The sequence below is a fragment of the Dromiciops gliroides genome, chromosome 4 (genome assembly GCF_019393635.1).
Source record: "Dromiciops gliroides isolate mDroGli1 chromosome 4, mDroGli1.pri, whole genome shotgun sequence".
Lineage (NCBI taxonomy): Eukaryota > Metazoa > Chordata > Mammalia > Microbiotheria > Microbiotheriidae > Dromiciops > Dromiciops gliroides.
Genome location: NC_057864.1, coordinates 105454420 through 105481181, shown reverse-complemented (window position 1 = coordinate 105481181; position 26762 = coordinate 105454420). Strand labels below are relative to the sequence as shown.

General features: G+C 43.5%; 1 protein-coding gene across 9 annotated transcripts in view; it reads right to left on the bottom strand.

Moving 5' to 3' along the window:
• SRGAP2 (SLIT-ROBO Rho GTPase activating protein 2) overlaps window positions 1-26762 on the bottom strand; it is a 257394-nt gene that overhangs the window by 116561 nt on the left and 114071 nt on the right. For all 9 annotated transcript variants that reach the window (XM_044001831.1, XM_044001832.1, XM_044001828.1 and 6 more), the window contains exon 4: window positions 6670-6832. In XM_044001831.1, coding sequence (XP_043857766.1) covers window positions 6670-6832 — 163 coding nt within the window. The remainder of the gene's footprint in view (window positions 1-6669; window positions 6833-26762) is intronic.

The window sequence follows — 26762 nt, the reverse complement described above, 5'->3', positions numbered from 1 at the left end:
GGGTCAAGTCCCTGACAAGAGAACTGAGAGGTTAGGTAGGAAAGGAGGGCTTGGAGGAGGGATGATTCAGAAATCATCCAGAGGCTGCTGGATTAAACCCCCGATCTTCTTTGCTGAAGTCTGAGGCGCTATTGGAGGTTATAAAACTCATGCCCATTTTTATAGCTTCCAACAGAGGGTCAGAGATGGGGAGTAAAGGCCTGTCTTCCCAACTGTGAGAGCAGCCATGGCCCAGAGTATTTTAGCTGGGATTTGGGGGTGAGGGAGATTTATTTCTGTTCTCTAATGGGTTCTTCAGCACACACACACAACTCCTATAGAGACCAAACAGAACAGAAAGCCCAGGCTGCTGGCAGTTAGAGTCAGTGCGGCAGCTTCGGTCACTGTTTTTGAAGCCCAAATAGTGCTAAACAAACGAAGGTGGCAGCAATAATATTTGCCCAAACCTTGGCTCCAAGGGGTCAGACAGATTTAGCTTTCATTACATGGAAAAGAGGCACTGGGACGCCAAATGAGGAGTTTTCCCTTGAGCCCCTGCACAAAGCAGGTCTGTTTCTGGGCTGAGGCTGAGGGGCCGATTTTCCCAGATGTCCCATTTAGCTGGAGGAATCTCTGCCGCTGCCTCATGCAAAATGTAAAAGCTGCTTCAGCAGCAAGAACCGCAAACCAGGGGGGCAGCAGAGGGGATCCCTCGAGGGGCCCAGCAACACAGACAAAACTCCTGTGCTGCTACCCTGAAATCTGTCTGCATTCGCTGTGGTTCAGATTCTTGGCCAATTTCCACATTCAAGCAGCCCCTGACCTCCCTCTCGCTATGAATTCTGACTCTGGGGAGACACAACATGCTGCCCCATTTCATCTATGACTTCCAGCTGCTCATCCAATCACCTGGTATGGATAACAGTCCAAGGGCTGCCAAATGTTGGTGTCTTACACCCTAGAGATGGGCCTCATTCCATTTTGCCTGGAATATTCCACTATCTCAAATACTTGCATTTCAATTTTTCCTCCTCCCCATGCCCCTTCCCCTTTCTCCCTTCTCCCTCCCCCAAACAATCCTATACATCACTGCCTATTAATACATAGCACTCCTCACATCACTCCCCTACTCAAATACGCTCAAGGGCTCCTCACTGCCTACCAAATCAAGTCCAAACAAGCTTGGCATTTAAGCCTTTCCACAATTTTATTGCCATTCACCTTTTCAGCACTATCTCCCACTACTCTCCTTTCACAGCAATTAGGTGGTTTGAGTCAGAACACCTGAGTTCAAATCCTGCCATAATTTCTACGTGACCTTGGTCAAGTGACTTACCCTCCCTCAGGCTCAGTTTCCTCATCTGCAAAACAAAAGGATTGACCTAGATGACCTCAAAGGTCATCATCACCCATAATTCTAGATAGCCAATCTTCCGAGAAAGCTGAACTTCTTTGTCTTCCCCAAATGTGTTCTCTACTTTGCAGCTTCTAGGCTTTGCCAGCTTGTGCCATTCTCAGTGCTTACAATGCCCTCTTCCTTGGCACAGCTGAAATCCCACCATCCTTCTGGAGCCAGCCTAAATGCCACCACCATGAAGCCTTTCCAGATTTCTCCTGCCAGAAGATGAATCCAGAATTCATTTTCATGCTATGCCCATCTTCTATGTTAGCTTCTGGAGGGGAGAGAGTGTGTCTTATTCATCTCTATCTACTTGGTGCTCAATAAATGTTTAATGAATTGAATTCTGTTAAGCTTTCCTTCAAAGGTATGTAACTAACCAAAAAAAAAAAAAATCCAGGGCCAGGTATTCTACAACTGTGTGAAATACCTGGAATTGCTGACAAAGATATGAAAAAAATCTTAGCGTGCTCTGGTTTATAAATTCCAAAAATATCATTCATATAAGGATTTTCCTGTTGGAAAACAGTTGGAAAAAATTACTGACTGGTTCAAGTAGATTTGAAAATGGATTTCTCAAATCATAATCTTTTTTTTTTTTTGGTGGGGCAATGGGGGTTAAGTGACTTGCCCAGGGTCACACAGCTAGTAAGTAAATCATAATCTTTTTAAGCTTATGAAACTAGGCAATGGATTGAAGTTCATTTGCAGCATAGAAGTCTCTATGGGCCATTCCTACCATGAGAGAGAAGAGGTCTGGATTGGCCCTTAGGTTGCTGGATCCAAATCCACTAGAAAAGCAAGGAGCCAGACCTTTGCAAAAGTGAACCCAATTCTAACTTCTGGGTTCTGAGACACCTCATGAAATAAGCATGCCAGCCAGCAAAAATGGGCTCTGCTACCATAAAAAGCCTTGAACTCGGGGCAGCTAGGTGGCACAGTGGATAAAGCATCAGCTGTGGATTCAGGAGAATCTGAGTTCAAATCCACCCTCAGACACTTGATATTTACTAGTGTGACCCTGGGCAAATCACTTAACCCTCACTGCCCCACCAAAAAAAAAAAAAAAAAAGCCTTGAACTCAGGAAGAGCATTCCCTCCTGGCATCAACCAGGTACAGCTATCCAAAAGGAACGTGAGCTTCCCCAGGAGGAGCCATGCTCCCCATCATCAAAGGTCTTCAAGGAGTGGCAGGACATGCACTGCTGAGGATGCCAGAGAAGGGTTTTCTATTCAAGGACCAGTTGGAAAAGGATGTATCCAAGGTCCATTCCAACTGCGAGAGCCTGTGAAGCCACATTTCCATCTAAAATTTCTGACAAAAGAACTATTTTCTCTCCTGGCCCAGCTTGTTCTCTGCTCTCATTTGATTTTATCTCTGCTATCACAATTTACTGGGCATTACAGGGTCTTGCAACAAAGAGGCAGGAGCTTTGAATACAAGCTGCTCCTCTTCACATAGAACCCAAGTATGCTGGACCTCGAAAGGCCTCTGGAGATCACTGAATTGCAGAGTTCTTCACCTTTCTGTGTTACGGACCCTTCTGGCAATCTGGCGAAGCTTCAGACCCACTCGTAGAAAAAAAATCATTTTAAATGCATAAAATAAAATGCAGAGGATTGGAAAGGAAACCAATTATACTAAAAATAAAAACAATTTCATGGACCCCAGGTTAAAAACTCATGATCATGGGGGCAGCTAGGTGACACGGTGGATAAAGCACTGGCCCTGGATTCGGGAGGATCTAAGTTCAAATTCGGCTTCAGACACTTGACACTTACCGGCTGTGTGACCCTGGGCAAGTCACTTAACCCTCATTGCCCTGCCCCCCCCAAAAAAAAAGAACTCATGATCAGATTTGACTCTCTCATTTGACAGATGAGGAAATGGAGGCCCAGAGATGAGAAATCACCTGCTCATTTTCAGACACGGCTGGATAGTGGCTAAGGGATCGACCTAATGGGGAGACTTTCTGGGAAAGGATGCAGACAGAAGTCTGACAAATACCTGGTAGGGGCAAGCCAATGGAGCCTCTAAGTCTGGTTATGAAATTCTAACCATGGGGGTTCCCATCCTTCTCAGGGTCTTGACACAGGTATGTAAGTAGCTTCTGAAATGGGCATGTGCCACTTCATACTTGCCAACATACTACACTTTACCATTAACAAAATGATTCAGAGCAGGGCTTCTTAAACTTTTTCCACTCATGACCCCTTTTTGCCCAAGAAATTTTTACATGGTCCTGGGTATATAGGTATATAAAATAGGTACACAAATCAAACATTTACTGCCAAATTTTTCGCAACCCCCACGTTCATTTACTCAACCCCATATGGGGTCAAAGCCCACAGTTTAAGAAGGTAGTCTTGGGGCAGCCAGGTGGCACAGTGGATAAAGCACTGGCCCTGAATTCAGGAGGACTTGAATTCTGGCCTCAGACATTTTACACTTACTAGCTGTGTGACCCTGGGCAAGTCACTTAATCCTTATTGTCCCACACCCCCCCCCCCAAAAAAAAAGCTAGGCTCTAGAGGACCACTGGAAGGGTATTGAGAAGGAACTGACAGTGAAAAATAAAGGAGCTCACATCTAGCTTAGGCAGACTTGATCTGTTCCTATGACTTTCCAAGCCAGCTTTTCCCCTGGCGCTCCCCTGCCCACACTGGACCCCACTGGTGAAGGAAAAGAAATGACCACTCCTTTGAGTGGATCAGTGAGAATGAAGCTTGGCTGATGGTCAACAATCTTGTGTAACCCTCTCATTGACCACAATTTAATTGCTGAAAAAGGTTTGAAAAGGTCACAAAGAAGCCCTGTGAGGAACAAGGACCTCTCCTTTATACTTCCAGGAATGGAAATGCAGACATAGCTCAGGGAAATCCACCCAGAGCCCAGGGCTAGGAATGTCAATGCTGCAGCAGCAGCACCATGTCAGCAGGCTGATGGCCATGGGCTGAGGGAGCACTCTAGTGCCTGGAGATGCTTGGAGCATTGGCCCCCAGGGGTCACCTGAAGCACCAGGAAGCAGCACTGAGGTCTGGACAGGACTTTCTCTTGACCCAGTCCTCTCTGACAATTTCTCTGGTTGGAGGAAAAAGAAGGTATGGGAGAACAATGGAGAGAGGACAGGTGTCCTAAAGGGCTTTTCTCCCAATCACAGACAGGACTGAGGCTAGGACTGCCAGCTGACTGCTCTCCTCCCCAAGAGACCTCAAGCATATCTGAAGGCTGCACTGAAGCACTACCAATTGCTGTCAAGATTTCACTTGAATCGACTTTTGAATGTGACTTCCATTCAAGTCACCATGTAGAGGGGAATAATGAAAAGTGATGCGAACAACAGAACTGGAGCAGTTTGGAAAAGGGTGAAGACCATCCTCTGGTGCAGCCTGTAATTGCTTCTCAGCACCATTAAGAACAGATCCAGGGGCAGCTAGGTGGCACAGTGAATAGAGCACCAGCCCTGGATTCAGGAGTACCTGAGTTCAAATCCAGCCTCAGACACTTAACACTTACTAGCTGTGTGACCCTGGGCAAGTCACTTAACCCCTATTGCCCTGGGCGGGGGGGGGGGGGGGGGGGGGCAGGAGAGAAAGAACAGATCCAGGGGAAGGAGCCCTCCCTGGCACACTTACTCCTGAAATGGAAGATGGCTACCTACCCAATACAGTCAGGAGACTGAAACAGATCAAAGAGGACCACACCTAATGGTCAATGCATCTCCCTTTTCTTGGCTGGAGGATCATATCCCCCATGTCACGCCTCTAAGAAGCCACAAATCTATGGACTGTGTGATAGCACCTTTCCATGGCTGAAAAAAATCCAGTGGACTAATTGTGTAGCAGCACTTTTCCAAAATGACCACTACCTCCGTGGAGCCACACATTTTCTCCTTCCATTTGCTATCTCAGGGATCACAATTTACTAAGCTTTTGAGCAGGGATGGTATAAACTCATATAGAAAGGAGGTGTCATATTGACACTATGTTCTATTGTATTTGTATTTGTCTTGTTAATTACATTTTCATCTGGTTCTCCTAGTAGGTATGCTTGAAGCTTTTTCTAGAGGACTTGAAGATATGAGGAAAGAAACAGAGGGGGAAAAAGATGGTGAGAAGAGGAAAAAATGGTTCCTGAACCAAGACCAAACCAGGAAGAGAGCCAAAAAGTTTTACCTTAAAAGGATGGAAAACACCAGATGACTGAAAACTCTGGCTACATATCCCTACTACAAGGACATTTAATAGAGTTGTTTTTTTCAGAGTTTTGTCAACAGGAAACCTATAAATTCTTAGCCTGATCTATCTTCCCTCCTCCAGTGACTCCTAGGAAGACCACCCTTCTGAAATCCTCCTAAGGTTGACAGTATGTGATGTACAAGGATGTACAAGGCATTGGCGACCACATACAACCACTTTCAAAACTGGAGAAAGCTTACTTGCTTTCTTTCAAGAAATGATTCCCCATGGAGCTCAAGGTACCAGAGCTTAGAGATCAGTGCAGCCCTAAGTTCACTGCTCTTGGCACCCAAAGTTACTGTTTCAAATCTTAGCTTTGCCCAGAACTTGGGCAAGTCACTCAGGCCCCGACGTCTTCAGGTGGAAAATGATTTCTAAGGCATTTCTAGCTCTTGGATATCCTCTGGTCCCCAAGAGTCCACCTCTAATTTATTAGGTGATACTGGACAAAATCTCCTGTTAAATTGGTTCACCTTTGTCAGGGAATTATAAGGATCACCAAGTGAGGTACATAAATCATGCTAAGCCCAGGAGGTAAAAAAATGTTGCCATATTAATAGATAATCAAGTTCCCAAGCCCATCAGAGCCAAACAATTCCTGGATCAAGTTTCTGAAAGAGAGCTGAACCAAGAAGTATGTGGGCTTGGAAAGCAAATTAGAGTAAGAGAACATGAAATCATACTCCAGGTCCTGAAGTCTCAACAGTTTCCCAAATAAAGTAATGTTCTACTGCAAATCACCAAAACAGAACTAGCAATCAATACATGAATGATGTCAATTATGACTTGTGCTGCAAACCCACCCACTAGCAAACAACGATGGAGTGAGTGTCTTTTATGTAACAACTTTGCAGATGGCCACATGCCATGGCTGATATTGATTCATCCCTGGCAAGGAGAAAAGAATGGAGATTTCATTTATTTCATTATAACTGGACTTGCTAGATAGAGGAGATGGCTAACAAGGGTCGGCCCAGTTTGGGTTTTGCATTTACTTACATGTTATGCTTAATACCCTTCAAGAATCTGTACATAAAGCCCCATCTAATTACCTTTTTAAAGAGCCTTCCAGAGTCTTCACTGACTTGGACAAAGCGGGGGATGATGTTATTCAGGTATATGTCACTCAGGGTGGTGTGGTCCCTGCTCTCTCGTTTCACTTGGTTCAAGAGGAGGTTCCAGCAGTTAACTGGTGAGAGAACATTCTGATCCTTCCTGGAGAGAGAGAGAGAGAGAGAGAGAGAGAGAGAGAGAGAGAGCAAATGTTGGGAAAGGCTGAGCCAATATCAAGGATCCCAACCCACATGGACACAAGGGTTAGAACCAGTCCTGGGCTGGAGTCAGCTTGTAGGAGCTCTCACAGACTATTAAATTTTGGGTGCTTGGAAATCAGCAAGCAGATTAAACTTAGTGTATCTTGTCTATATTTCTCCCCATCTGTCTTCCTCCCTCCCTTTGTCCCTAGCTAGCTGTTAAACATTTACCAGGACATCACCAGCCAGAACCAAATCAGAAATTTAGCCTCTTTGTGAGAGGAGATATCTTGAGCTTTTTTTCCTTGTTCTAAAAACTCTAAGGAAAAGAGCCAGATAAGTGTTAGGTACTGAACCAGTGCTATTTTATCCATTTTAGGTTACACAAAGAAGAAAATATGATACATTATGAGCCAAGAATAAGACTTCTGATGAAGAAAATAGCTGAAAATTCTCCTCTTTTTAAAGGATCATACCTGAACTCAGGTGTACTTGGTGGAATGAAGCTATCCATACTTGTGCTCTTGGGCAATAAGCACAGAAACTAGATTTGAGAACACACATATATACTCACACACTTTTGGGGGGGGGGGTAAATGAGGGTTAAGTGACTTGTCCAGGGTCATACAGCTAGTAAGTGTGAGTCCTCCTGAATCTAGGGTGGGTGTTTTATCCACTGTGTCACCTAGTTGCCCTCTCACACACATTTAAAGGATGATCCTAAGACTTCTAAAACTCTATTGGAGGGGCAGCTAGATGGCACAGTGGATAGAGCACCGGCCCTGGATTCAGGAGTACCTGAGTTCAAATCCAGCCTCAGACACTTAACACTTACTAGCTGTGTGACCCTGGGCAAGTCACTTAACCCCAATTGCCCCACTAAAAAAACCAAAACAAAAACCCTCTATTGGAGGATCAAGAACAACTGAGAATAATTTTGCTATATGTATTAAGCAGAACACTACCATTTAAAGGCAACAGTGAACATCTACTCTTCCTCCAGTACTGGTTTGGGCAATATAATACTCTAGAGAATATGAGTAACTTCTGCTCCACTTGGAATCTGGATGTCTCTAAAAACATGGAAAGCAAGGGATTGTGGGCTGCTCTTTGGACAGGAATTCTGAAATGGTTCACAAGCTGCTCTCTCCCCTTTGGCCTCTTCTCCCCCCTCCTCCCCCTCCACCCCTCATTCAGACTCCAAAATGCAAAGAAAACAGCAATGGGAAGAGCTTACTCGTCTGAGTCAAGGTAAACCTCCATTCCAAAATACAGTGTGCTGAGTACCCTGTGATTTCTACTGGAGGAAATCTGGCTTGGAAGTACCTTGGGTAAATAACAATTAACAAAGAATGGCTCCCCACCCAAATGGACTTCAGGACAAACCAGATCACCAAATCATCATCTCCAGGGAGCCCCAGATCTGGGTCATAGCAGAAAACAGGGCCCAAATGGAAACTCCCCTGTATCTGTCCCTCCTCCTGGGCGGGGCACTTAAGGTGCCGCATTTGGATCCATTCGTATCACCAACCACTTATATAAGACAGAATTTCACTGGGAACTAAAATATAGAAAGCTCCAATATCGTCCACGAAATACTACTTGGGAGTCACAGATTCATATAATTAACTCACTTCTTGGACCCCTCCTGCACTGAATCACCACTTTCAAAGTGTTTATTATCTGAAAAGGCTGAATTTGGAAAAATCCTAAGTTCCAAGAGAGAAATAATTTAGACCTAGGTAACCAATGCATTTGAAGGGCCGGCCTCTTCACACAGACTTTTATCATAGCTTCACAGACTTAGAACTGAAAAGGGCTTTAACGACTGCCTAGCCCAAGTCCTTCATTTTTACCAAGGAAGAAACTGAGGCACAGGGAGAACTGAGTTGCCCCAAAGTGATAAGCCCACCTAACAGATAATAAGCAGAGCCAGGTTTCTAACTCACATCCTCTGACTCCAAATTCAGTGCTCCTGCTACTTTCCCTGCCTGTCCCAAATAAACCACGTCGTAGACAGCAGTTGGTAAACTACTTCATAGAAAGAGAAAGATTTGGGTTTCAAATGGATTTCTCCTCTGGAAAAAATAAATACATCATTTATTCATGAAGTCTATTGGATTGTGAGCTCCATGAAGGTAAGCACCACACCTTAAGGATCTTCCGATCTCCTCCAGACCCCAGTACTGTGCTATTTAATATGAGAAGATCCTAACAGACATCTATTGAATGAATGAAAGAATGAGAATGATGAAGACATGATTGGGGATTCTATTCCCATGAGGGCCAATTAGTGTCACACAGAGAAAAAATGTTCCAGAGCCAAAGAGATCCTTATTCCTATCTCAATGTCTCAGAAACAGATGCCATTAGTCGGAAGGGGTGGCCCATCACCCTTTGGTGATGGCCCATTCCATAGTTTCCCACTATGAATGGGTAATGATTATGATCAATCAGTACATTTTCCACTCATAGTGACGTAAATGAATAGAAATCTATTATTTCTCTCTCCTACCTCTCTTCATTGGAACCAAAAGAAAGAAAAGGGGGGAGGGGAGAAAGAGAAGGTTGAGTGAGACAGAGAGAATCTAAAATATTATATTTTTTACCCTCATTTACCATCACAGATTTATATCCAATGAGCCTTTTTAAGGCAGTTACTCTAAGTAGATAGTAGATTGTTGAGAATAATAATGTTTCATATTTATACCTTTTAAATTCTCAATGTATATCTGCCTCTATAATCCCCATCTTCAAAGCAACCACAATTAGATAATGATTTCTCATCACGGCTTCCTGTGCTCCCACGTTCTACTCCCTTACTTCTCCCATCCCAGTTCTGCATGCTCATGCTCATGCTCATGGTGTTTGGCCCTATGATACCTCCCCATCTCACCAGTCTACCATTTACTCTCCAATCTATCAGTGTTATTCTCCCAACCCAGACTAGACCTTAGAGCCCAACCACTACAATAATGATATCTCTTCTAATCCTGACTTCTTGGCCCTTGATAATCTACTGCCCCTACCATCTCTCACTAAAACTGAAGAGGGAGAGCAGAGATTAGGATGATCGGATTGCTACAAATCCATGTTATTTTAAATTCCGCAACGTTGCTGCATTGTAGTTCTTGCATCCCTCCCTTATTGCTTCTCTATTATGGTCTAATCCATAGCTGTTCCCTGAATTTCTCTTTACTGCACCCTCTTCCCCACCTCCATAACTCTTACAGGGTATCTGTCCCCTCCTTTACTAATCCCTGTAATTAAGGATCAGCCAGTCACTCCTGGGCTAGCACTGAGGCTACTATTCCCAGCATTTCTCTAACTGAACTCCAGAGACCCCTCCCACCCATCTTCTATACTGCTACTTCTGCCTTTCTTTGTATCCGGGGATTTAGCACAATGCCTGATGTAGAGTCAACATTTAAATGTTGCTTGACCAACTGACTACTTGAGTGCTGCTGACTCTTAGCTGGAGTTGTCACACAACCACGCCAAAAGATTTACACCCTCTAATCTCCACCAGATTCTCACTGGTACACAGTAATGCCTTTATTTTTTCTCTGATCACCTCCTATTTTTCTGAGAAAATAGAGGCTACCTACTCCTAGGGCTTAGCATAGTGCCCAGCACATAGTAGGTGCTTAATGTTTGCTGACTTATATGGCAATGGTGTGAAATACAGCTAGAAGCGTAGGTTGGAGTGTGTGTGTGTGTGTGGGGGGGTGCTTAAATGCTAGGCTACCATATAAAAAGCCGAGCCAACCATAAAACCATAAAATGGCCGGGGTGAGGATGGACAGTGCCGGATCTTTTGGTGGTGGTGGGAACACTCTGGAACCGATCACCTAGACTCATAACCTCCAGAGTCATCTTTTGACTTTTTTCTCTGCTCAGTCTCACACATCCACTCTGCTGGAAGTAGAATGGGTAGAATGGATAGAGCAATGGATTTGGAGAGGGAATCAAATCCTGTCTTTTACACTTCAAATCTAAACAATTTTCCAGGATCACACAAAGTCTCTGTGTCTCAGAGTTCAACTCGATGGGCAGCCTAAATCTTTCCAGCTCTGAGAGCCTATGATCCAGTCAGCCCTGCCCCTCTGCTCTGGCTTGAGTCCATTCTTTTCTTTTCACCATGACAACCATCCTCTCATCTCTCCTCATGTCGACTGCTTTGCTAGCTCCCTTGTTGGTCATTCCACCTAGTCTATCACCGCTCTATCACACCCCTGAGTGTGCTGCCACATTTTCTTACCAATCTACTTTTTCCCTTCTTTTGGCAGAGGACTGGAGGAATGGGGGATGAGAAGAGACAGAGGAGAAAGGCACATGCTCAGAGGGGGACGCCAAATTGATGCCATGCTGCAAACTCTCCTTGCCAACTTGAGCAAAGGCAAGTTTCAAAATGAATTGCAAGGGGGCAGCTAGGTGGCACAGTGGATAAAGCGCTGGCCCTGGATTCAGGAGGATCTGAGTTCAAATCTGACCTCAGACACTTGACACTTACTAGCTGTGTGACCCTGGGCAAGTCACTTTACCCTCATTGCCCTGCAAAAACCAAAAAAACAGAACCAAAATGAATTGCAAGGACAGAACACACTTGGGGTTCAAAAACAAGCCTATCAATGAGCTATGGTTTCCTAGGGAGTCGTTTCCTGCTCAAGAGACTTTGCAGGGCAGCTAGGTGGTGCAGTGGATAAAGCACCAGCCCTGGATTCAGGAGGACCTGAGTTCAAATCCGGCCTCAGACACTTAACACTTACTAGCTGTGTGACCCTGGGCAAGTCACTTAACCCTCATTGCCCCACCAAAAAAAAAAAAAAAAAGAGAGAGAGAGACTTTGCAGCCCTCTTTTCCTTGGGTATCCTTCCCTGAACATTGCTATAGCAGAGAGCACAGCACTTTCCAAAGGTCACCTGTGTGACCCCTAGCAAAGTCCTCTCTGACCCTTGGTTTCCTCATCCATAAAACAAAGGAGTTAGATTTAATCACCACTAATATCCCCCTAATATTATGGTTTATGTTCCTCTGATCCCTCTTTCTTCTCTCCGTGTGCTTCTTTTCATATGCCAATCCTCCTGGCTGTTTCATAAACAAGGCACTGTATCTCTGGACTCCAGACATTACATTTTCTCTGGCTGTCCCCCATGCCTGGAAAGCTCTGACCTCTGTGGCTTCCTTTAAGCCCCAACTAAAACCCCACCATCTACAGGAAGCCTTCCCTTACCCTCTTAATATGTAGCTCACTTTATTTGCATGTTGTCTCCCTCATTAGATTACAAACTCCTTGAGGGCAGGGACTGTCTTCTGCCTCTTCTTGCATCCCCAGCGCTTGGCACAATGCCTGGCACACAGTAGGCACTTAATCAATGCTGACATAATCCCAAGGCAACCAAAGGAGCAGTAAGGCTTAAGTGTGTTCTTCCTCCCCATTCAGGCATCTGATGCAATGCTTGCTGCTATCTCCAGTTGGGGGGAGGGCAGGGTTTAGGCTGGGGAGGCGGGTATCACTTTTCTGGTACAGGGGAGTTTGTGATGGTCCCAGCCTGCCTCTCCAGCTTCATTATACACGATTCTTTTTCCCTATACTCTTTGATCTAGCCAAACTGTCTTGCCTCCTGTTCCTCACACATGGCATCCTGTTTCCTAGGTCTGTTCCTCCACGCCCAGAAGACCTGAACACCTCCTCTCAGAATCCTTCGCTCCCTTCAAAGCTCAGCTCCAGGGCTATGCCTCCCATCCAGGCCCCTTCCTCATGCTCCAGGTGGCCAGTGCTTTCACACTGAACTGACCCTGCATTCGTTCTGTATCTATTCTGAATACACTTATGGTGCCTATCTTTTTTCATGTGCCACGTCACCTCCCTTGATAGAACATCAGCTCCTGAAGGCATTTCATTAATGCCCCTGTGTCCCCCAGCAAGGAGCCCAGCACATTGATTAATAAAGGCATATGGATTGACTGATTAACCTTTCCATGATACTCTGCTGTCTGCTTCCTGAAGCCTCTCACAGGCTGCTCTGTCCTTGCCCCCACTGAGCCAGGGGGCTTTTCATATAATGCTTTGGGTTTTTCAAGGCTGCTCCTTTCTTAGACAGATCAGGCAAGAGCTGGGGGAGTGGGAAATGAAAGCGACAAAGGGGCAAGGGGCGCATGAGGAAGAAACCACAAAGGCAGGCGATCTGCCTGCCAGTTCGAGCAAAGGTGAGTCTCAGAATAAATCCCAGAGATGAACACAGCAGGCTGGAAAGCGAGCGTGTCAGTGAGACGTGATTTCATAGAGAACATACGGAGGTTCTGCTCGAGTAGCTTCTGACTGCGGTGACCATGGGGCCCTCCTGCATTTGGTGTGGATGAAGCTGAGGGATCGGGGTTTGATTAAGGGCACTCAATTGTCTTTCTATCTTTTCCGGCTAGCATGTATTTGCAGAGCCTCTTTGCTCTCCCCACCCCCAGAGCTTTACATTGTGTAATGCTTGGGCATTTAAAGGGAAAAAGTCTGCATCCCTCAGGAATGTGTCGAACAGCTGCAAACCTCTTCAATCTCTAATCCCTAAAAAGCAGACAAAATAATCAGAGAAGTATTTTTTCTTAGTAAAATTTAAAAATTCCGCAGCAAGATCAGGAAAACACAATACTGTATTGAGAGAAAATGAAGCTAGAGACAAAAGGAAAGAGACCCAGAAAGTCACAAGCTGGTTCTGAGGAAGAGATTATAAATGGCCTGGAAGGAATCACCGGATGGGCTTAGACACTGCACAAATGAATCATAAGCTTGAAATGTATTATCTTGGAATATATTAGCTCATTTTTTTTCTCCCTTCAATGATCCAGTGACTCAACCCAACTTGGAGGCAAATGCCCAAACAGCCTGCTCTAAGATTTTTAGGGCACAAGATTAGATCGAGGTATTGAATGGATAAGAGTCTGACCATACTTGTCGACAATTCATTTTCTCTGCCTTTGTTCAAGGCCCCACAGGACACATTGCTCCTCACTGTCCATGTTCCTCCTGGGGGAGCTATAAGATATGGGGAGTTAGTGCCTGTAAAACTCTGGGCAGGAGAGATCTCTAAGTGTGAGGTGCCCTTGAATGACTATTTGTTATTTCTTTGGCTTTGCAGACGGACTGTGTGGTGCAGGCTTTGTGTGACTGGACTTGCTTTCTTAATAGGCTTTCCTCCTGAACTTTTGCACTGCTACATTAAAGCTTGATTGCGCTTTCCAAACAAACCAGGGCTCGGCTTCCATCAATGTCCAACATGGGCCTTACCCAGTTGCTGGGTCAAGGCCAAGAGCACAGGCTGCTACAGATGCACAGCCTCTCAGAAAATAATGGTTAGGATAAAACAGCAGCAACAGGCAATTCACAAAGCAGCTGTAGGTCTATGGGAAGACGTGAAAGAGATGCCAAAGGTAGAGCAGAGCTTAATCTTCCACTGCCTTTCTCCTTTAGGACTTGGGGGGGGGGGCGGCAGCTAGGTGGCGCAGTGGATAAAGCACCAGCCCTGGATTCAGGAGGACCTGAGTTCAAATCCAGCCTCAGACACTTGACACTTACTAGCTGTGTGACCCTGAGCAAGTCACTTAACCCTCATTTCCCAGCACAGAAAAAAAAAAAAAAGGGAAGAAAAAAAGAAAGCGAAAGGACTAGGGGGCAGGAGCCAGCTTTGGGCCCCTCCCTGGAAAGTGTGAGGGAGGGTGGACAGAAATGCAAAGGGGACCCCAGAATGGTTTGCTCTGCCCAACACACCTGCCTGGTGCCTCTGTTTCCCAGAATGACTATAGCATAAACTAATCTACCCGGAGGGGAAACATAACACACTGAGAAGTATGTTGTTTTTCCCTTTGTATCACAGACACGCAGTCTTAAAAAAGACCAAAGGACATTCATTTTTTTCATTCACTCAACAAATATTTATGTGTAGAAGAGGCTGGGATTAGGCTCAGCATGAGGAAGGGGAATTTATAAAAAAAAAAAAAAGATTGAGAGACAGGGAGGGAAGTAGAAAGAGAGTGAAATAGAGGGAGAGAGAAAGGAAAAAAGGTTGGGAGAGAGATAAGGAGAGGAGAGAAAAGAGGGAGAGGGAGAATTGCAAGATGCACTTCCGAAGGGTGAGTTGAGAAGGAAAGTAGTTGGGGTTTTAAAAAAACTTTTAATTCCCTCTGGATACCTTGATTAAAATGAAACTAAAGGAGGAAGCCAAGGGGCTGATTTTATTCAGATGAGTGCTATTAGCCTTGCTGGCTTATTTTTTCTATTATGCATTTTGCTGACAGAAGCAGACAGGCCTGATAGAAATGCAAAGCTGGAGCTGATTTCTGGTTTGACAGTACAATACCTTGCTGACCCAGATAACCTAGCATGGTGATTGGCTCTGTGGGGGCATGTGTTGAAGAAGCAAAGAAAACCACAGAGGTGAGAAGTGGTACCGAGAAAATTCTGCCTGTTTGGATTGTTCAATATGGCCCTACCAGAGACTGCGATAGGTCATCTTTCAGGGACGGGCAGTCAGAAGCCCTCTCTCTCCTTAGTACTCTCCTTAGCTTCTCCAGTAACAAAATCTCTTCCCAAGAGAGCAACAAAGAAGGAAAAGGTGGCCATATAGTGATATGCCCCTTAATCCTGGCTATTGGTGACTACAGACCTTACCTGATTCTATTGGCTTCCTCAATGATTTCTGCACCTAGTTTAGTGTCCCTTCTCCTCTCCCACCTCACCCCCTGCCATCTTCAGTGACTTCAGTATGTAGATCGATGAATACCTTGGTCTCTTTTTCATTATCAGTTCCCATAACCTCCATCTTCACCCAACCTCAGTCAGTCAGAGATGACCAGACTGCAGACCTTTCCTGTCCATTACCTACAAGTGTTCCCAAAGATCCCAGACTCTGAACTTCCCCTCTGATTGGAGCCTCCTTCACACAAAGCCGATGCCAGCGCCTGCTCTACACCTCCACTGGGACCTCAGTAGGGTCTGTCTCTCAATAGCTCCCCTGCCCCTGGCTTCAGTTCCCTATGCCTTAGCAGGCTCAACTCCACAGTGAGCCTGTTCAATGGTGCACCACCTTCCTCAAGAGTCTTAACCCCGGTTCTGTTGATCTGATCGTCTCTTCCTTCCATCACCTCTCCTTGCTGCCATTCCTGAACACTGCTTCAGGAAGTCATGAAACCAGACTGACTGGACCCCTACAGATTCAGCCCTCTTGGATGGAAAAGAATTGTGTTCATTCCTTACTGAGGCCTTACTACACTGCTCACAGCAGCTGTTCCACACCTCCTCCGAAGGCCCTCAACACCAACCCCACTTCTCTCTCAGCAGGTGACCTCACCTTCCACTCTGCCAAGAAAGGAAGACCATTTGTCATGAGTGGCCTCCCTTTTCCTACAACTTAAAATCTCTTCACTCATCCTTTCCTCTTTGCTTCTAGTCTCAGAGTAGGAGGGGGTTCTCCTCCTTTCCAGGGCTAACTTCCAGGGACCCTTGAACTCATCTCCTCTCACTCTGGGACCTTATTCCATTTATTCTTTTCTTCTCTCTCAACCTCCCTCTTTCCCTAATCTCTCCCCCTACCCCACTTTCTCTTCCCTTCTCTCTCATAATCAACCCTTCTGCTGGCTGCCCCCCCCCCCGCCATTGCCTTAGGTCTCAGGTGTCACATACATACATACATACTTGCTTTTATATGTCTATGTTTTAAAATTAAATTTTATTTTTTCAAAGAATGAAAATCACTTTTTTTCAACCTCTCGCCTCCCTTTAAAATAAATATGCACAGTCTAGCAAAACAAATTCCTGAACTGGCCATGTCCAAAACCCGTTTCACTCTGCACTCTCCTGTCTGTCTGTCTATCCGGAGGTTCTGCTGGAATTGCAGTTGATCACTGCATTCATCCGAGTTCTCAGGTCTTTTACAAGTGGTTTGTTTTGACAGTGAGACTATCATGTACAAACTATTCCACTGGTTCTAAACTGTTCATCTGCAACAATTCAGCTTCCTTTCACCATTTTTTATGGCGCAAGAGTGTTCCACTCCATTTACACACTATACTCCTTTGTGTAGTCATTCCCCAATGTTGCGGCACTCCCTCAGTTTCCAGTTCTTTACTAGTACAAAGAGAGCTTCTACAAATATCTTGTGTATGTATGGGTCTTTTTCTTCTTCTTTTGATCTCTCTGGGGTATAGGCTTAATAATGGTATTGCTGAGTTAAAGGGGATACATGGCTTTGTCTCTTTCTGCATAAGGTTCCAAATTGCTTTCCAGAACGTCTGGACCAAATTCACAGTTCCATCAACAGTGTATTAATGTGTATGTTTCCCATAGCCCTCCAATATTCATTATTTTCCTATTTTTAGGTCAACTATACCAAGCTGATGGGTGTATGGTGAAACCTCAAAATTGCTTTGATATGTATTTCTTGAATTAGTATTGATTGGAGCATTTTATTAGGCTCTTGATAGCTTGGAGTTCTTCCTTTGAAAACTGCCTTTTTATATCTCTAGATGACTTATCTCTTGGGCAATGGTTCTTATTGTTATATATCTTGAAAATGAGACTTCCCTATTCAAAAGAAATCTTCCCTTGACCCTAACAACGCCTGTCCCCAGTAAGTTATCATCTTTTTTTTCCCCATAAAAGTATTTTATTATTTTCCACTTACATGTAGAGATACTTTGCAACATTTGTTTTCATAAGATTTCTAGTTTCAATTTTTTTCTCTCCCCTTCCCCCCTCCCCAAGACAACAAGCAATCCGATATAGGTTATATATGTACAATCACATTAAACATAGTTCTGCATTAGTCATGCTATGCTAGAAGAATCAGAGCAAAAAGGAAAAACCTCAAAAAAGAAAAACAAAAAAATAGATCTGCATCTAGATTCCTTAGTTCTTTTTTTTTTCTTTTCTGGATTTGGAGAGCATCATGAGTCCTTTGGAAGTATCTTGGACCATTGTATTGCTGAGAAGAATCAAGTCTATCAGAGTTGATCAACACACAATGTTGTTGATACTGTGTACAATGTTCTCCTGGTTCTGCTCATCTCACTCAGCATCAGTTCATGTAAATCCTTCCAGGTTTTTCTGAAATCCGCCTGCTCATCATTTCTTACAGCACAACAGTATTCCATTATATTCATATACCACAACTTGTTCAGCCATTCCCCAATTGATGGACAACCCCTCAATTTCTAATTCCTTGCCACCACAAAAAGAGCAGCTACAAATATTTTTCCCTTTTTTATAATCTCTTTGGGAAAAAGACCCAATAGAGGTATTTCTGGGTCAAAGGGTATGCACAGCTTTATAGCCCTTTGGGCATAGTTCCAAACTGCTCTCCAGAATGGTTGGATCAGTTCACAGCTCCACCAATAATGCATTAGTGTTTTCCAATTTTTCCACAGCTTCTCCAACATTTATTATTTTCCTTTTTTGTCATATTAGCCAATCTGATAGGTGTGAGGTGGTACCTCAGAGTTGCTTTAATTTGCATTTCTCTAATCAATAGTGATTTAGAGCTATCATCTTTTTACTGTGAAATTTCTAAGAAAAAGTTCCCATCCCCAACTTCCTTACCACGCATTCACTGCTCAACCCCTTTGAAATCTGTTTCTTTCCTTACCACAATATTGAACTTGCTCTTATCTTGGTCACCAATGACATGACTGACAAATTTAAAGGCTTTTTATTAGTTGTTAAACCCCTTACCCTTTCTGCAGCATTTGCCATTGTTCATTACCCCACTGCTACCCCACCTCCCTCAATAGTCTCTCTTCCCTAAGTTTCCATGACAAACACCATCCTGGATCTCTTCTGCTTGTCTGATCACTTTCAGTGATACATTTTGCTCTTTCTGACCCCTCAATGTAGGTGGCCCTCAAGACCCCATTCTTAGCCCTTTCCCCTTCTATATATTCTCTTCCTTGTTAATACCATCCACTTCCATGCCTTCGATGAATCTCTCTGCAAATCTAGATATCTATCCCCAATCTATCCTGTGAGCTCTAGCACCACACCCCTACCTGCCATGTATCTCCACTTGAAATGTATCTCCCACCAATACTCCTAACTCAGCTTATACAAAACTGAACTCATAATCTTCCCAAAATTCACTCTTCCTTATAACTTCCCTGTTTCTCTTGAGGGCATCAACCTCCTCCCAGTTACCCAGGGTCAAAACCTTGAAGGCATCTCTGGTTTTTCCTTCCTTTTCTTTTGTTCCCTTTAGTCAATCAATTTGTGAGTCTCATCTATACGACTTCTACAATATAATCTTTCATCCATCCCTTTCCTCCAATCCAAGTGGTAGCACCCTAGATCAGGCTCTCCTTGTTTCTCATCTGGGCTACTGTAATAACCAGCCATTCCCATCTCTGATCTATCTATCCTTCACATTGCTGCCAAAATCATCTTTAAAATGTGTCCCACCCCACCCCACCCCTGGCCAGCTCCCTGCTCCTTACAGAACAAAAATCCAAATCCTTGGCCTGGCCTTTGGGATCCTCTAGATAATAACAATAACTGCAACAATGGTAATGACTGCCATTGATATAAAGCTTTGAAGCTGGCAGAAAGACTGGCTCTTAGTCATACAACTATTGGGTCAGAAGCAGGATTCAAACCTAGGGCTTCCTGAGTCTATGTCCAGTTCTATAGTGCTCCTCTGTTAGTGCTCAGTTAGGTGCTAAGCTACCTTTCCATTTTTATTCCACATAATTCTCCTTCATACAGTCCATGTTTCAACCAAACTATACTATGAGCTTTACTCAGATGTTGTCTTGCCTCTACTATGTAGCATCCTTGCCTAGAATGAATGTCTTCCATATTTCTAACCTGCTTCAAGCCTCTTCAAACCCAACCCAGGTGGTCCATGAAAGTGATTTATTCCTCTTCCCGTTTCCTATAGTACTACCTCACCCCCTCTTCCCTTCTCATGTTCTTCCTCATATCATATTGATTATACATATCTACCAATGTAACACCATTAAATCATCAGCCCCTTAAAATAGAGACTTGTTTGTATTTTCACTGTCTAACAAATGCCCTATAAACAATAGGTACTTAATAAACATTTACTGAATCGAGGGAAAAATAAAACAATAGAGAGTACGAATGAAAAACGCTTCTACTCTGATTTACAATTAGAGCCAATGCAGTTGGTGAAGAGAGATTTCATTTTTAGGAACAAGTTAATGCTAAGAATTGCCTTCAGTGGTCCAGGCAAATGATTAGAAGGGAGCAAACCACTGGTATACCCACGTCACCCAGAAATAGTTTAAGCTAACCTCTGTAATCAGGTTTGGGGGAAGAACTGAATAGCAGCAGAATTCTTGTGGCTATGCCCTAGGCCAAGGAAAATGGGATGTCTTAAAGTCACTCCGAGGGAATTCGCTTTGAGGAAAGAAACTGGATTTAAGATCACAGTATCATGGGATAGGAGAATAGACTTGGAACTTCAAAGGGCTCTAGAGGTCATCTAGTCCAATTTCCTCACTTTACAGGAAAGAACAATGAAGCCTGGAATCCTGAAGTTAAGAGGCAGCATTTGAACCCAGGTCTTCCAACTCAAAATCTAACCTAGCTTGAGCTACTCTAAAGACTTGGAGGAAATTCCTCTATAACTTTACATAGGTGGGGGAGAATGTCTTCCATTCACCCTGTGTAAGTGCTCCAGGGAAAATCCCGCGTGCAGTACCCTGTGAGCACAGAAAATAATGCCTAATCTGCATGACTTTTAGAAGAACACTTTGTGACTAGGTTAGGATAGCAGGAAAACAACATGACCTTTGCTTGCCTTTTCAAAACCAAAAGAAGAGTTCTGAGGGTCTCAATCAAAGGTATCATTTAAATTTACCAAAACAGTACTCAAGGACAGAAGTTACCAGTCATATATTCAAATGGCTAGGATTAACAACCATACCACTAACACTAGGATAACCCTACTTTGGTATAAAATCTTCCCTACCTTACTTAAGTGTGATGTTTTGCTTTGAAATTTTAACGATTACTGTTGTTTGCTCTACTTTGTCCTGTTGCCAGTCCTGGTCTGGATTTTGACCTCTGTTGCCCCAACATCTTGCCACAGTTCCTAAACTCTGCTGTCCAGGCCCTCCATTTACTCTTGGCCTGCCTCGCCCATGTTCACAGATATCCTAGCTCCTCATTCTTTGGCCTGGCCTCTTAGTTCACTTGCCTGCCTCACTTTTTGATACTGCATTTACCTATTCCTAGGTTGGCTGTCAGTTCTGACCTATAGCTTTTGCTGATCTTTCTACTTGTATGCATACTCTTTGATCTAACTGTCCTATGTTCTATCTATCTATCTACCCACACACTTACTTACCTACCTACAAATCCTAACCCCTAAAATCTACTCTCCATAGGTTCACGGACCTCAGGTTAAGAATCCTTGATTGTGAAATGCTGACCTTTACCTAAAATCCTAATATCTGCCTTCTCTAGTAGACCTGGGCCTGGGGTGTCTTTAGTCCCACATGGTTACTTGTCCCATGCCAACTTGTCCTACATAGTCTTGATGGTCACATGGAACTATGGTAGGAGAAGAACAGAAAGGCCAAGAATTCCTCATGTTCTAGGTACCTGACACTGTCAGTTACTCTCTCCTCTCTAGGTTTTCCTCCTCCCTGCATGACTGTTCCTTCTCAGTTCCCTTTGCTGGTTCCTCATCCATATCACACCTTTTAAATGTAGGAGGGCTGGAAGGCTCTGCCCTGTGCACCCACCCCCCTTTCTACTTTCACTCTATTCTATTTCCCTTGATAAGCTCATCAGCTTCAATGGCTTCCATTATCATCTCTCTGGATTCTTAACCTGGTGCCATTAATGTTCTCACTTCACCACACACAGCCAATCTGTTGTCAAACCTGTGATTTCTATCTTCACGACAGCCCTTGTAGACATTGCTTCCTCTTTGTCACAGGGCAACAACTCTAGTCCAAGCCCTCATACTCTCTGGCCTGGATGACAATAACTATCTAACTGGTCTCTGCCTATAACTTGTACATCCTGATGGCAAGATTATTTTTCTAAAGTGTAGGGCTGACCATGTTTGTGTGCTAAGAAGCTCTTGTGGCTCCCTATTACCTCCTTAACCTGTCTTCCTGCCCCCCCCATGCCAAAGCTGCCAATGCCTTCTCCTTCAGGATTGAAGATTCAGTCTATTTATTGTATGTACCAAAGTACTTACATGTTGTCTCCCCCATTAGAATGGGAGTTTCTTGAGAGCAGAAATGGATTTTGCCCTTTTTTTGTGTCCCCAGCACTTAGCATAGCTGGCCTATGCATAGTAAGTAAACTCTTAGTATTTGCTTGTTGACTGACTAACTAGGAATACTCTTACATCAAGAATTCTTAATAAGAAGTCCATAGATCCCTGGTGAATAGATTTTAAGGTTAGGGTTTGTTGACAGACAGACTACCAGGCCGGTTTGTGTTAGCCCACATATTTTATTCTACACATTTAAAAAATGTTATTTTGAGAAGAAGCTCATAGACTACAGCAGACTGCCAAAGATGTCTCTGCCCTAAATGCTAGAGAGGAGGGACCAAGCATTCTAAGCTTAGCAAGACCAGCAGATTCAAGGGCACAGAAAGAATCTAATATAAACGTAAGAGAAATATTTTCCCTGAAAGCTCCTATCCTGAAATGAAATTGTTATGGTTTGGGCTAGACAATTAATTTAATTCAAATATCTCCATTCTGGGAAGAGCAGCAGACATACCAAAGAACTCAGAAACATCAGGATTAAATTCATATTTCACCTAAAAGAAATTAAGCCCTATATACTGGGCTGGCAGCTGGATCCACACATTCCATAGAATAACTTATTCTCTACAACTCTACAATTATATCTTTAATTTCCCTTCTTTGGTTAATTAAGATGTCACTAGAATCCCTTTGAGTAATTATACCACACGACAAACATAAAGGAAAAGAGTATAGTCATACTAGCAGATTTTTTAAATGAATTAAACCATGGAGAGGACTGCAGTCAACAACTTGGCTCATCCCCAGTGGACTGAATCAAAAGAAGTAAAAGTCACTCAGAAATTCACACACTCATTTCCAAACAGTGAATATCCATCACCTTAGGAGCAGGGATCTCTTTAGCATAAGACCCCAGCTGCAAAGTCTGCTTTAGAGCTAGTGACTACTCTTGGATGGCAAGCTGGGTCAAAATGTACCAAGTACCAACCAGTATGTGAGAAGGGTGGGTATATCTCTGAGACTCTGCCATTGCCCTTCCACAAGCCTCTAGAAAGGAGAAAAGCTTCAACACACTTTGTGAGACGTAAACCAAGGGGAAGGACAAAAGAAGTAATCTGACTTAATTCCATCTAACAGTGTAGTTTTGTTTTGGGTTTTTTGGGGGGGGCGGGGTTGTTGTTGTTTTATTAGGGTTTCTTGGTGAGGCAATTGGGGTTAAGTGATTTGCCAAGGGTCACACAGCTAGTAAGTGTCAAGGGTCTGAGGCCACATTTGAACTCAGGTCCTCCTGAATCCAAGGCTGGTGCTCTATCCACTCTGCAACCTAGCTGCCCCTGACAGGGTAGTTTTATGGAATGAAGTCAAAACAACCATCTGGGCATATCATGCCATCCACCCATGTTATCTATCATTTTTTTTTAGTTTCTTGAGATCAAGGCCCATATTTTAGTAGGCTTGTTAGTATATTTATCATCATGTATGAGGTGGGTACTTAAATGTAGTGAATGAACAGTATATGCCACAGCAATTGAAATCCTACATGATAGGCTACCGTTCACTGGATACTTAATGTCCACAGCTTTCATCAAAATTGCCTAACTAGCTTCTATCAGTGTTCTTGTTGTCTTACTCTTCCTTTGGGTGGGTACTGAGTAAAAGACTATGTCCATAGTCCATAGGCTTGGGTGTCCTGAACAAAGTGTGTTAATTGTCAAAGATGTACCAGTATGATGTGAATGGGCTTGATGAAGTAAGGGGTGACCTGGTCAACTCTCAAGTTAGTAGGGTAGGGTGTAGAACTATTAAAAAAAAAAAGCTGCAGCTAATTTGTAGAGACAATGGAATTTCCATTTGACAGCTTCCAAAGTGTCCACATGCATAAATACTAAGGCTACCTCTAATCAGGGAAGCATGTAATGATATTCTTGAGCCATGTGAGAACAAGAGAGAGGGCACTGGACCAGGGATCAGAAAGCACATGATCTAACCTGAGCTCAATCACTGACCTTTGCAAATAATGCTACCCTTAGAACTGGGGAAGAGTTTGGTCTCTTCCAAATCTAGCATTTTTCAGTTCTGTGATTACCCAAAAGTGCAACAGCCACAATATTACTAAATTTTCACAGAATATAATCTCCACTTTCTCAGTACACTAAATAGAAGCAATTTTGATAGTGATTGAGCTACTGATTTAACAGTTATTTCTATTAAAATTCCCATACCCAAGAGAATAACATCATAACCAGTGATTTCTATTGTCCATTGGTTGGAAATTTACAGGGAAGAGAGATGGATTTACTCAGAGGTAAAGAAGAGAAGACTGGAGGGTGTGAAAGGATCAAGGAATCGTAGAATTGGAAAAGACATTAGAAATATCCAACTAAACTTTTCATTCCATAAGACCCAAAATGGTCCAGTGATTTCCCCCCAAGATCACATAAAGGAGCAGAATCTAGATTTCTTTCCTCTCAGCCCAGGGTCATTTTCACTGAGGTTGCCAGTTTAAACACAAACAAACAAACAAACAAAAAACAGTCCTGAAATCCAGAGACTCTTGGTACTGAAATAGTTAATGGACACTGTGCTCAGCTGTCCAAGCTCCTGTATCACAAAGCTCAAGGCTATTCTAAGACAACACATAGCAGGAATACCAAGAGCCCATGAAACCAGAGTGAGCAAACTGCCTGTGCCTAATGGCGCCGGGAAGCATGTTGACACACTGCATGTGGTTACACATGAAAGGCAAGAGAGTAGGAAAAACACAGTCTTGAATCCCACCCTATTCTAATTTGGGACTGGCCCTGGCTACCTAGTGAAGGTCCAGGCCACACCCAGGCCATCAGTTTGTTAAAGGGCCCTAGAGTTTCTCCAATTCTTAGTGGCCCGGGTTAACTCCTTCTATGCCTTGTTAAAGTGTCTCACTGGCAGCTCCACAAGCCTTTGAGCCTGTGAGAAATATATAAACACGTCAGTTAGCAGTGGGGAACAGAGTATGAGCAGTGAAATGGTTTGTTCTAGGTTTTCCTTTTGATAAAAATAAAGATGATGCACAATCACATTTCTATACTGCCTTGAGGGTTACAAAGTGCTTTCCCCACAACCCCAGTCTGATGTAAACCACCGGTCCTTGTTTTATTTGTGTGTGTATGTGTGAGAGAGAGAGAGATCTTATCTAAGCAGCTTAGCTCACTCAGGTTTCTAGAAAATCAGGACCGAGTCTTTCCCACATTATATATAATAGTCCCATAATCCCCAGTACAGTGCTTCGAAGCTAATGAATGCTCATTAATTACTTGGTAGATGATGGTCAAACAGTGAGAAGATCCTATGATCCAATCTAAGCGGGGTCTGAAATCCTTTAACTTTAGCATTTCCAGTACTATTCAGAAATGAATAGGATTACTTAGCAATCAATCCACAGGCATTTATTAAAAGCCTACTATGTGCTAAGGACTATGCTAGCTGCTGGGCCTTCAAATACCAAAAGGATGAAACAATACTTATAGGATCCCTCTTTGAATTCCTAGTGTTCTTGAAATCTCAGCTCAAGGAACATCTTAGTCATAAGCTTTTGATGCTATTTATTTAGTAGATATATAGATATATATAGATGTAGATATAGATACAGATGTAGATATATACAGAGAGTATGTATGTGAATGAGTGCATGCACCTGCATATAGCTGTGGGAGATGTAAAGATGAAAAGTATGGTCCCTACTCTGAAGGGGAGTGTGGTCCATTCTTTTATCTGTCAATTCTTGGCAGTAGCTAGTATATAGGATTCCAAGATTCCAAGCTCCTCTTTCTTTGTAATGGCAATTCTTTGTAATGGCAAACCTAAATCTTTCAAGTAGCTTCAGAATCAGACCAGGCAATTTCAAAAACCAAAAAAAGGAAAAAAGAAAAAAAAAATCAAGAAAACCAACCAGTAGAGGGGCAGCTAGATGGCACAGTGGATAGAGCACCAGCCCTGGAGTCAGGAGTACCTGAGTTCAAATCCAGCCTCAGACACTTAACACTTACTAGCTGTGTGACCCTGGGCAAGTCACTTAACCCCAATTGCCTCACTTAAAAAAACAAAACAAAACAACAACAAAAAAAACAACCAGTAGAGATCTCAGATTAACCAATAATTTCCTATCTTGAAGACTGTGGCCTTCCATCCATCCATCCCATATGCAAAGAGGTAGGAAAAATCAGGGACAATCAACCCTTGCCAGATTAAATGTCCATGGAAGACAGTGAGAAGGAAAGCACAGAAGGAATGAGAATGTGATGGAAAAGAGAAAAAGAAACATAACCAAAAAATACGCTAGTTTCCTGATGCTTTTCAGTGATTTGTTTTCATGGGGTAGAAATCCACAAGGTGTCTATGATGCTTCGGGCCCATCTGTTCCTGAGCTTAGACCATAGGCAAGCTTCAGAACAGCTGGAATCAGCAGCATGGTCTATGTTAAGATGTGCCTGGGGAAACAGAAAATGAGAATGGGTGTGTGTGAGAGCTGGAGGAAGAGGGTTAGATGGGAACTGGGAGGCCAGTCACCGAATGAGAGGAATATGGAAAGGAAGTCCTAAAAGAGGGGAGAAAATAGCCAGGCTGGAACTGAGGCAGGACAACTATGAAAGAGGTCAAAGTGTCAGAGTGAAGACAGCA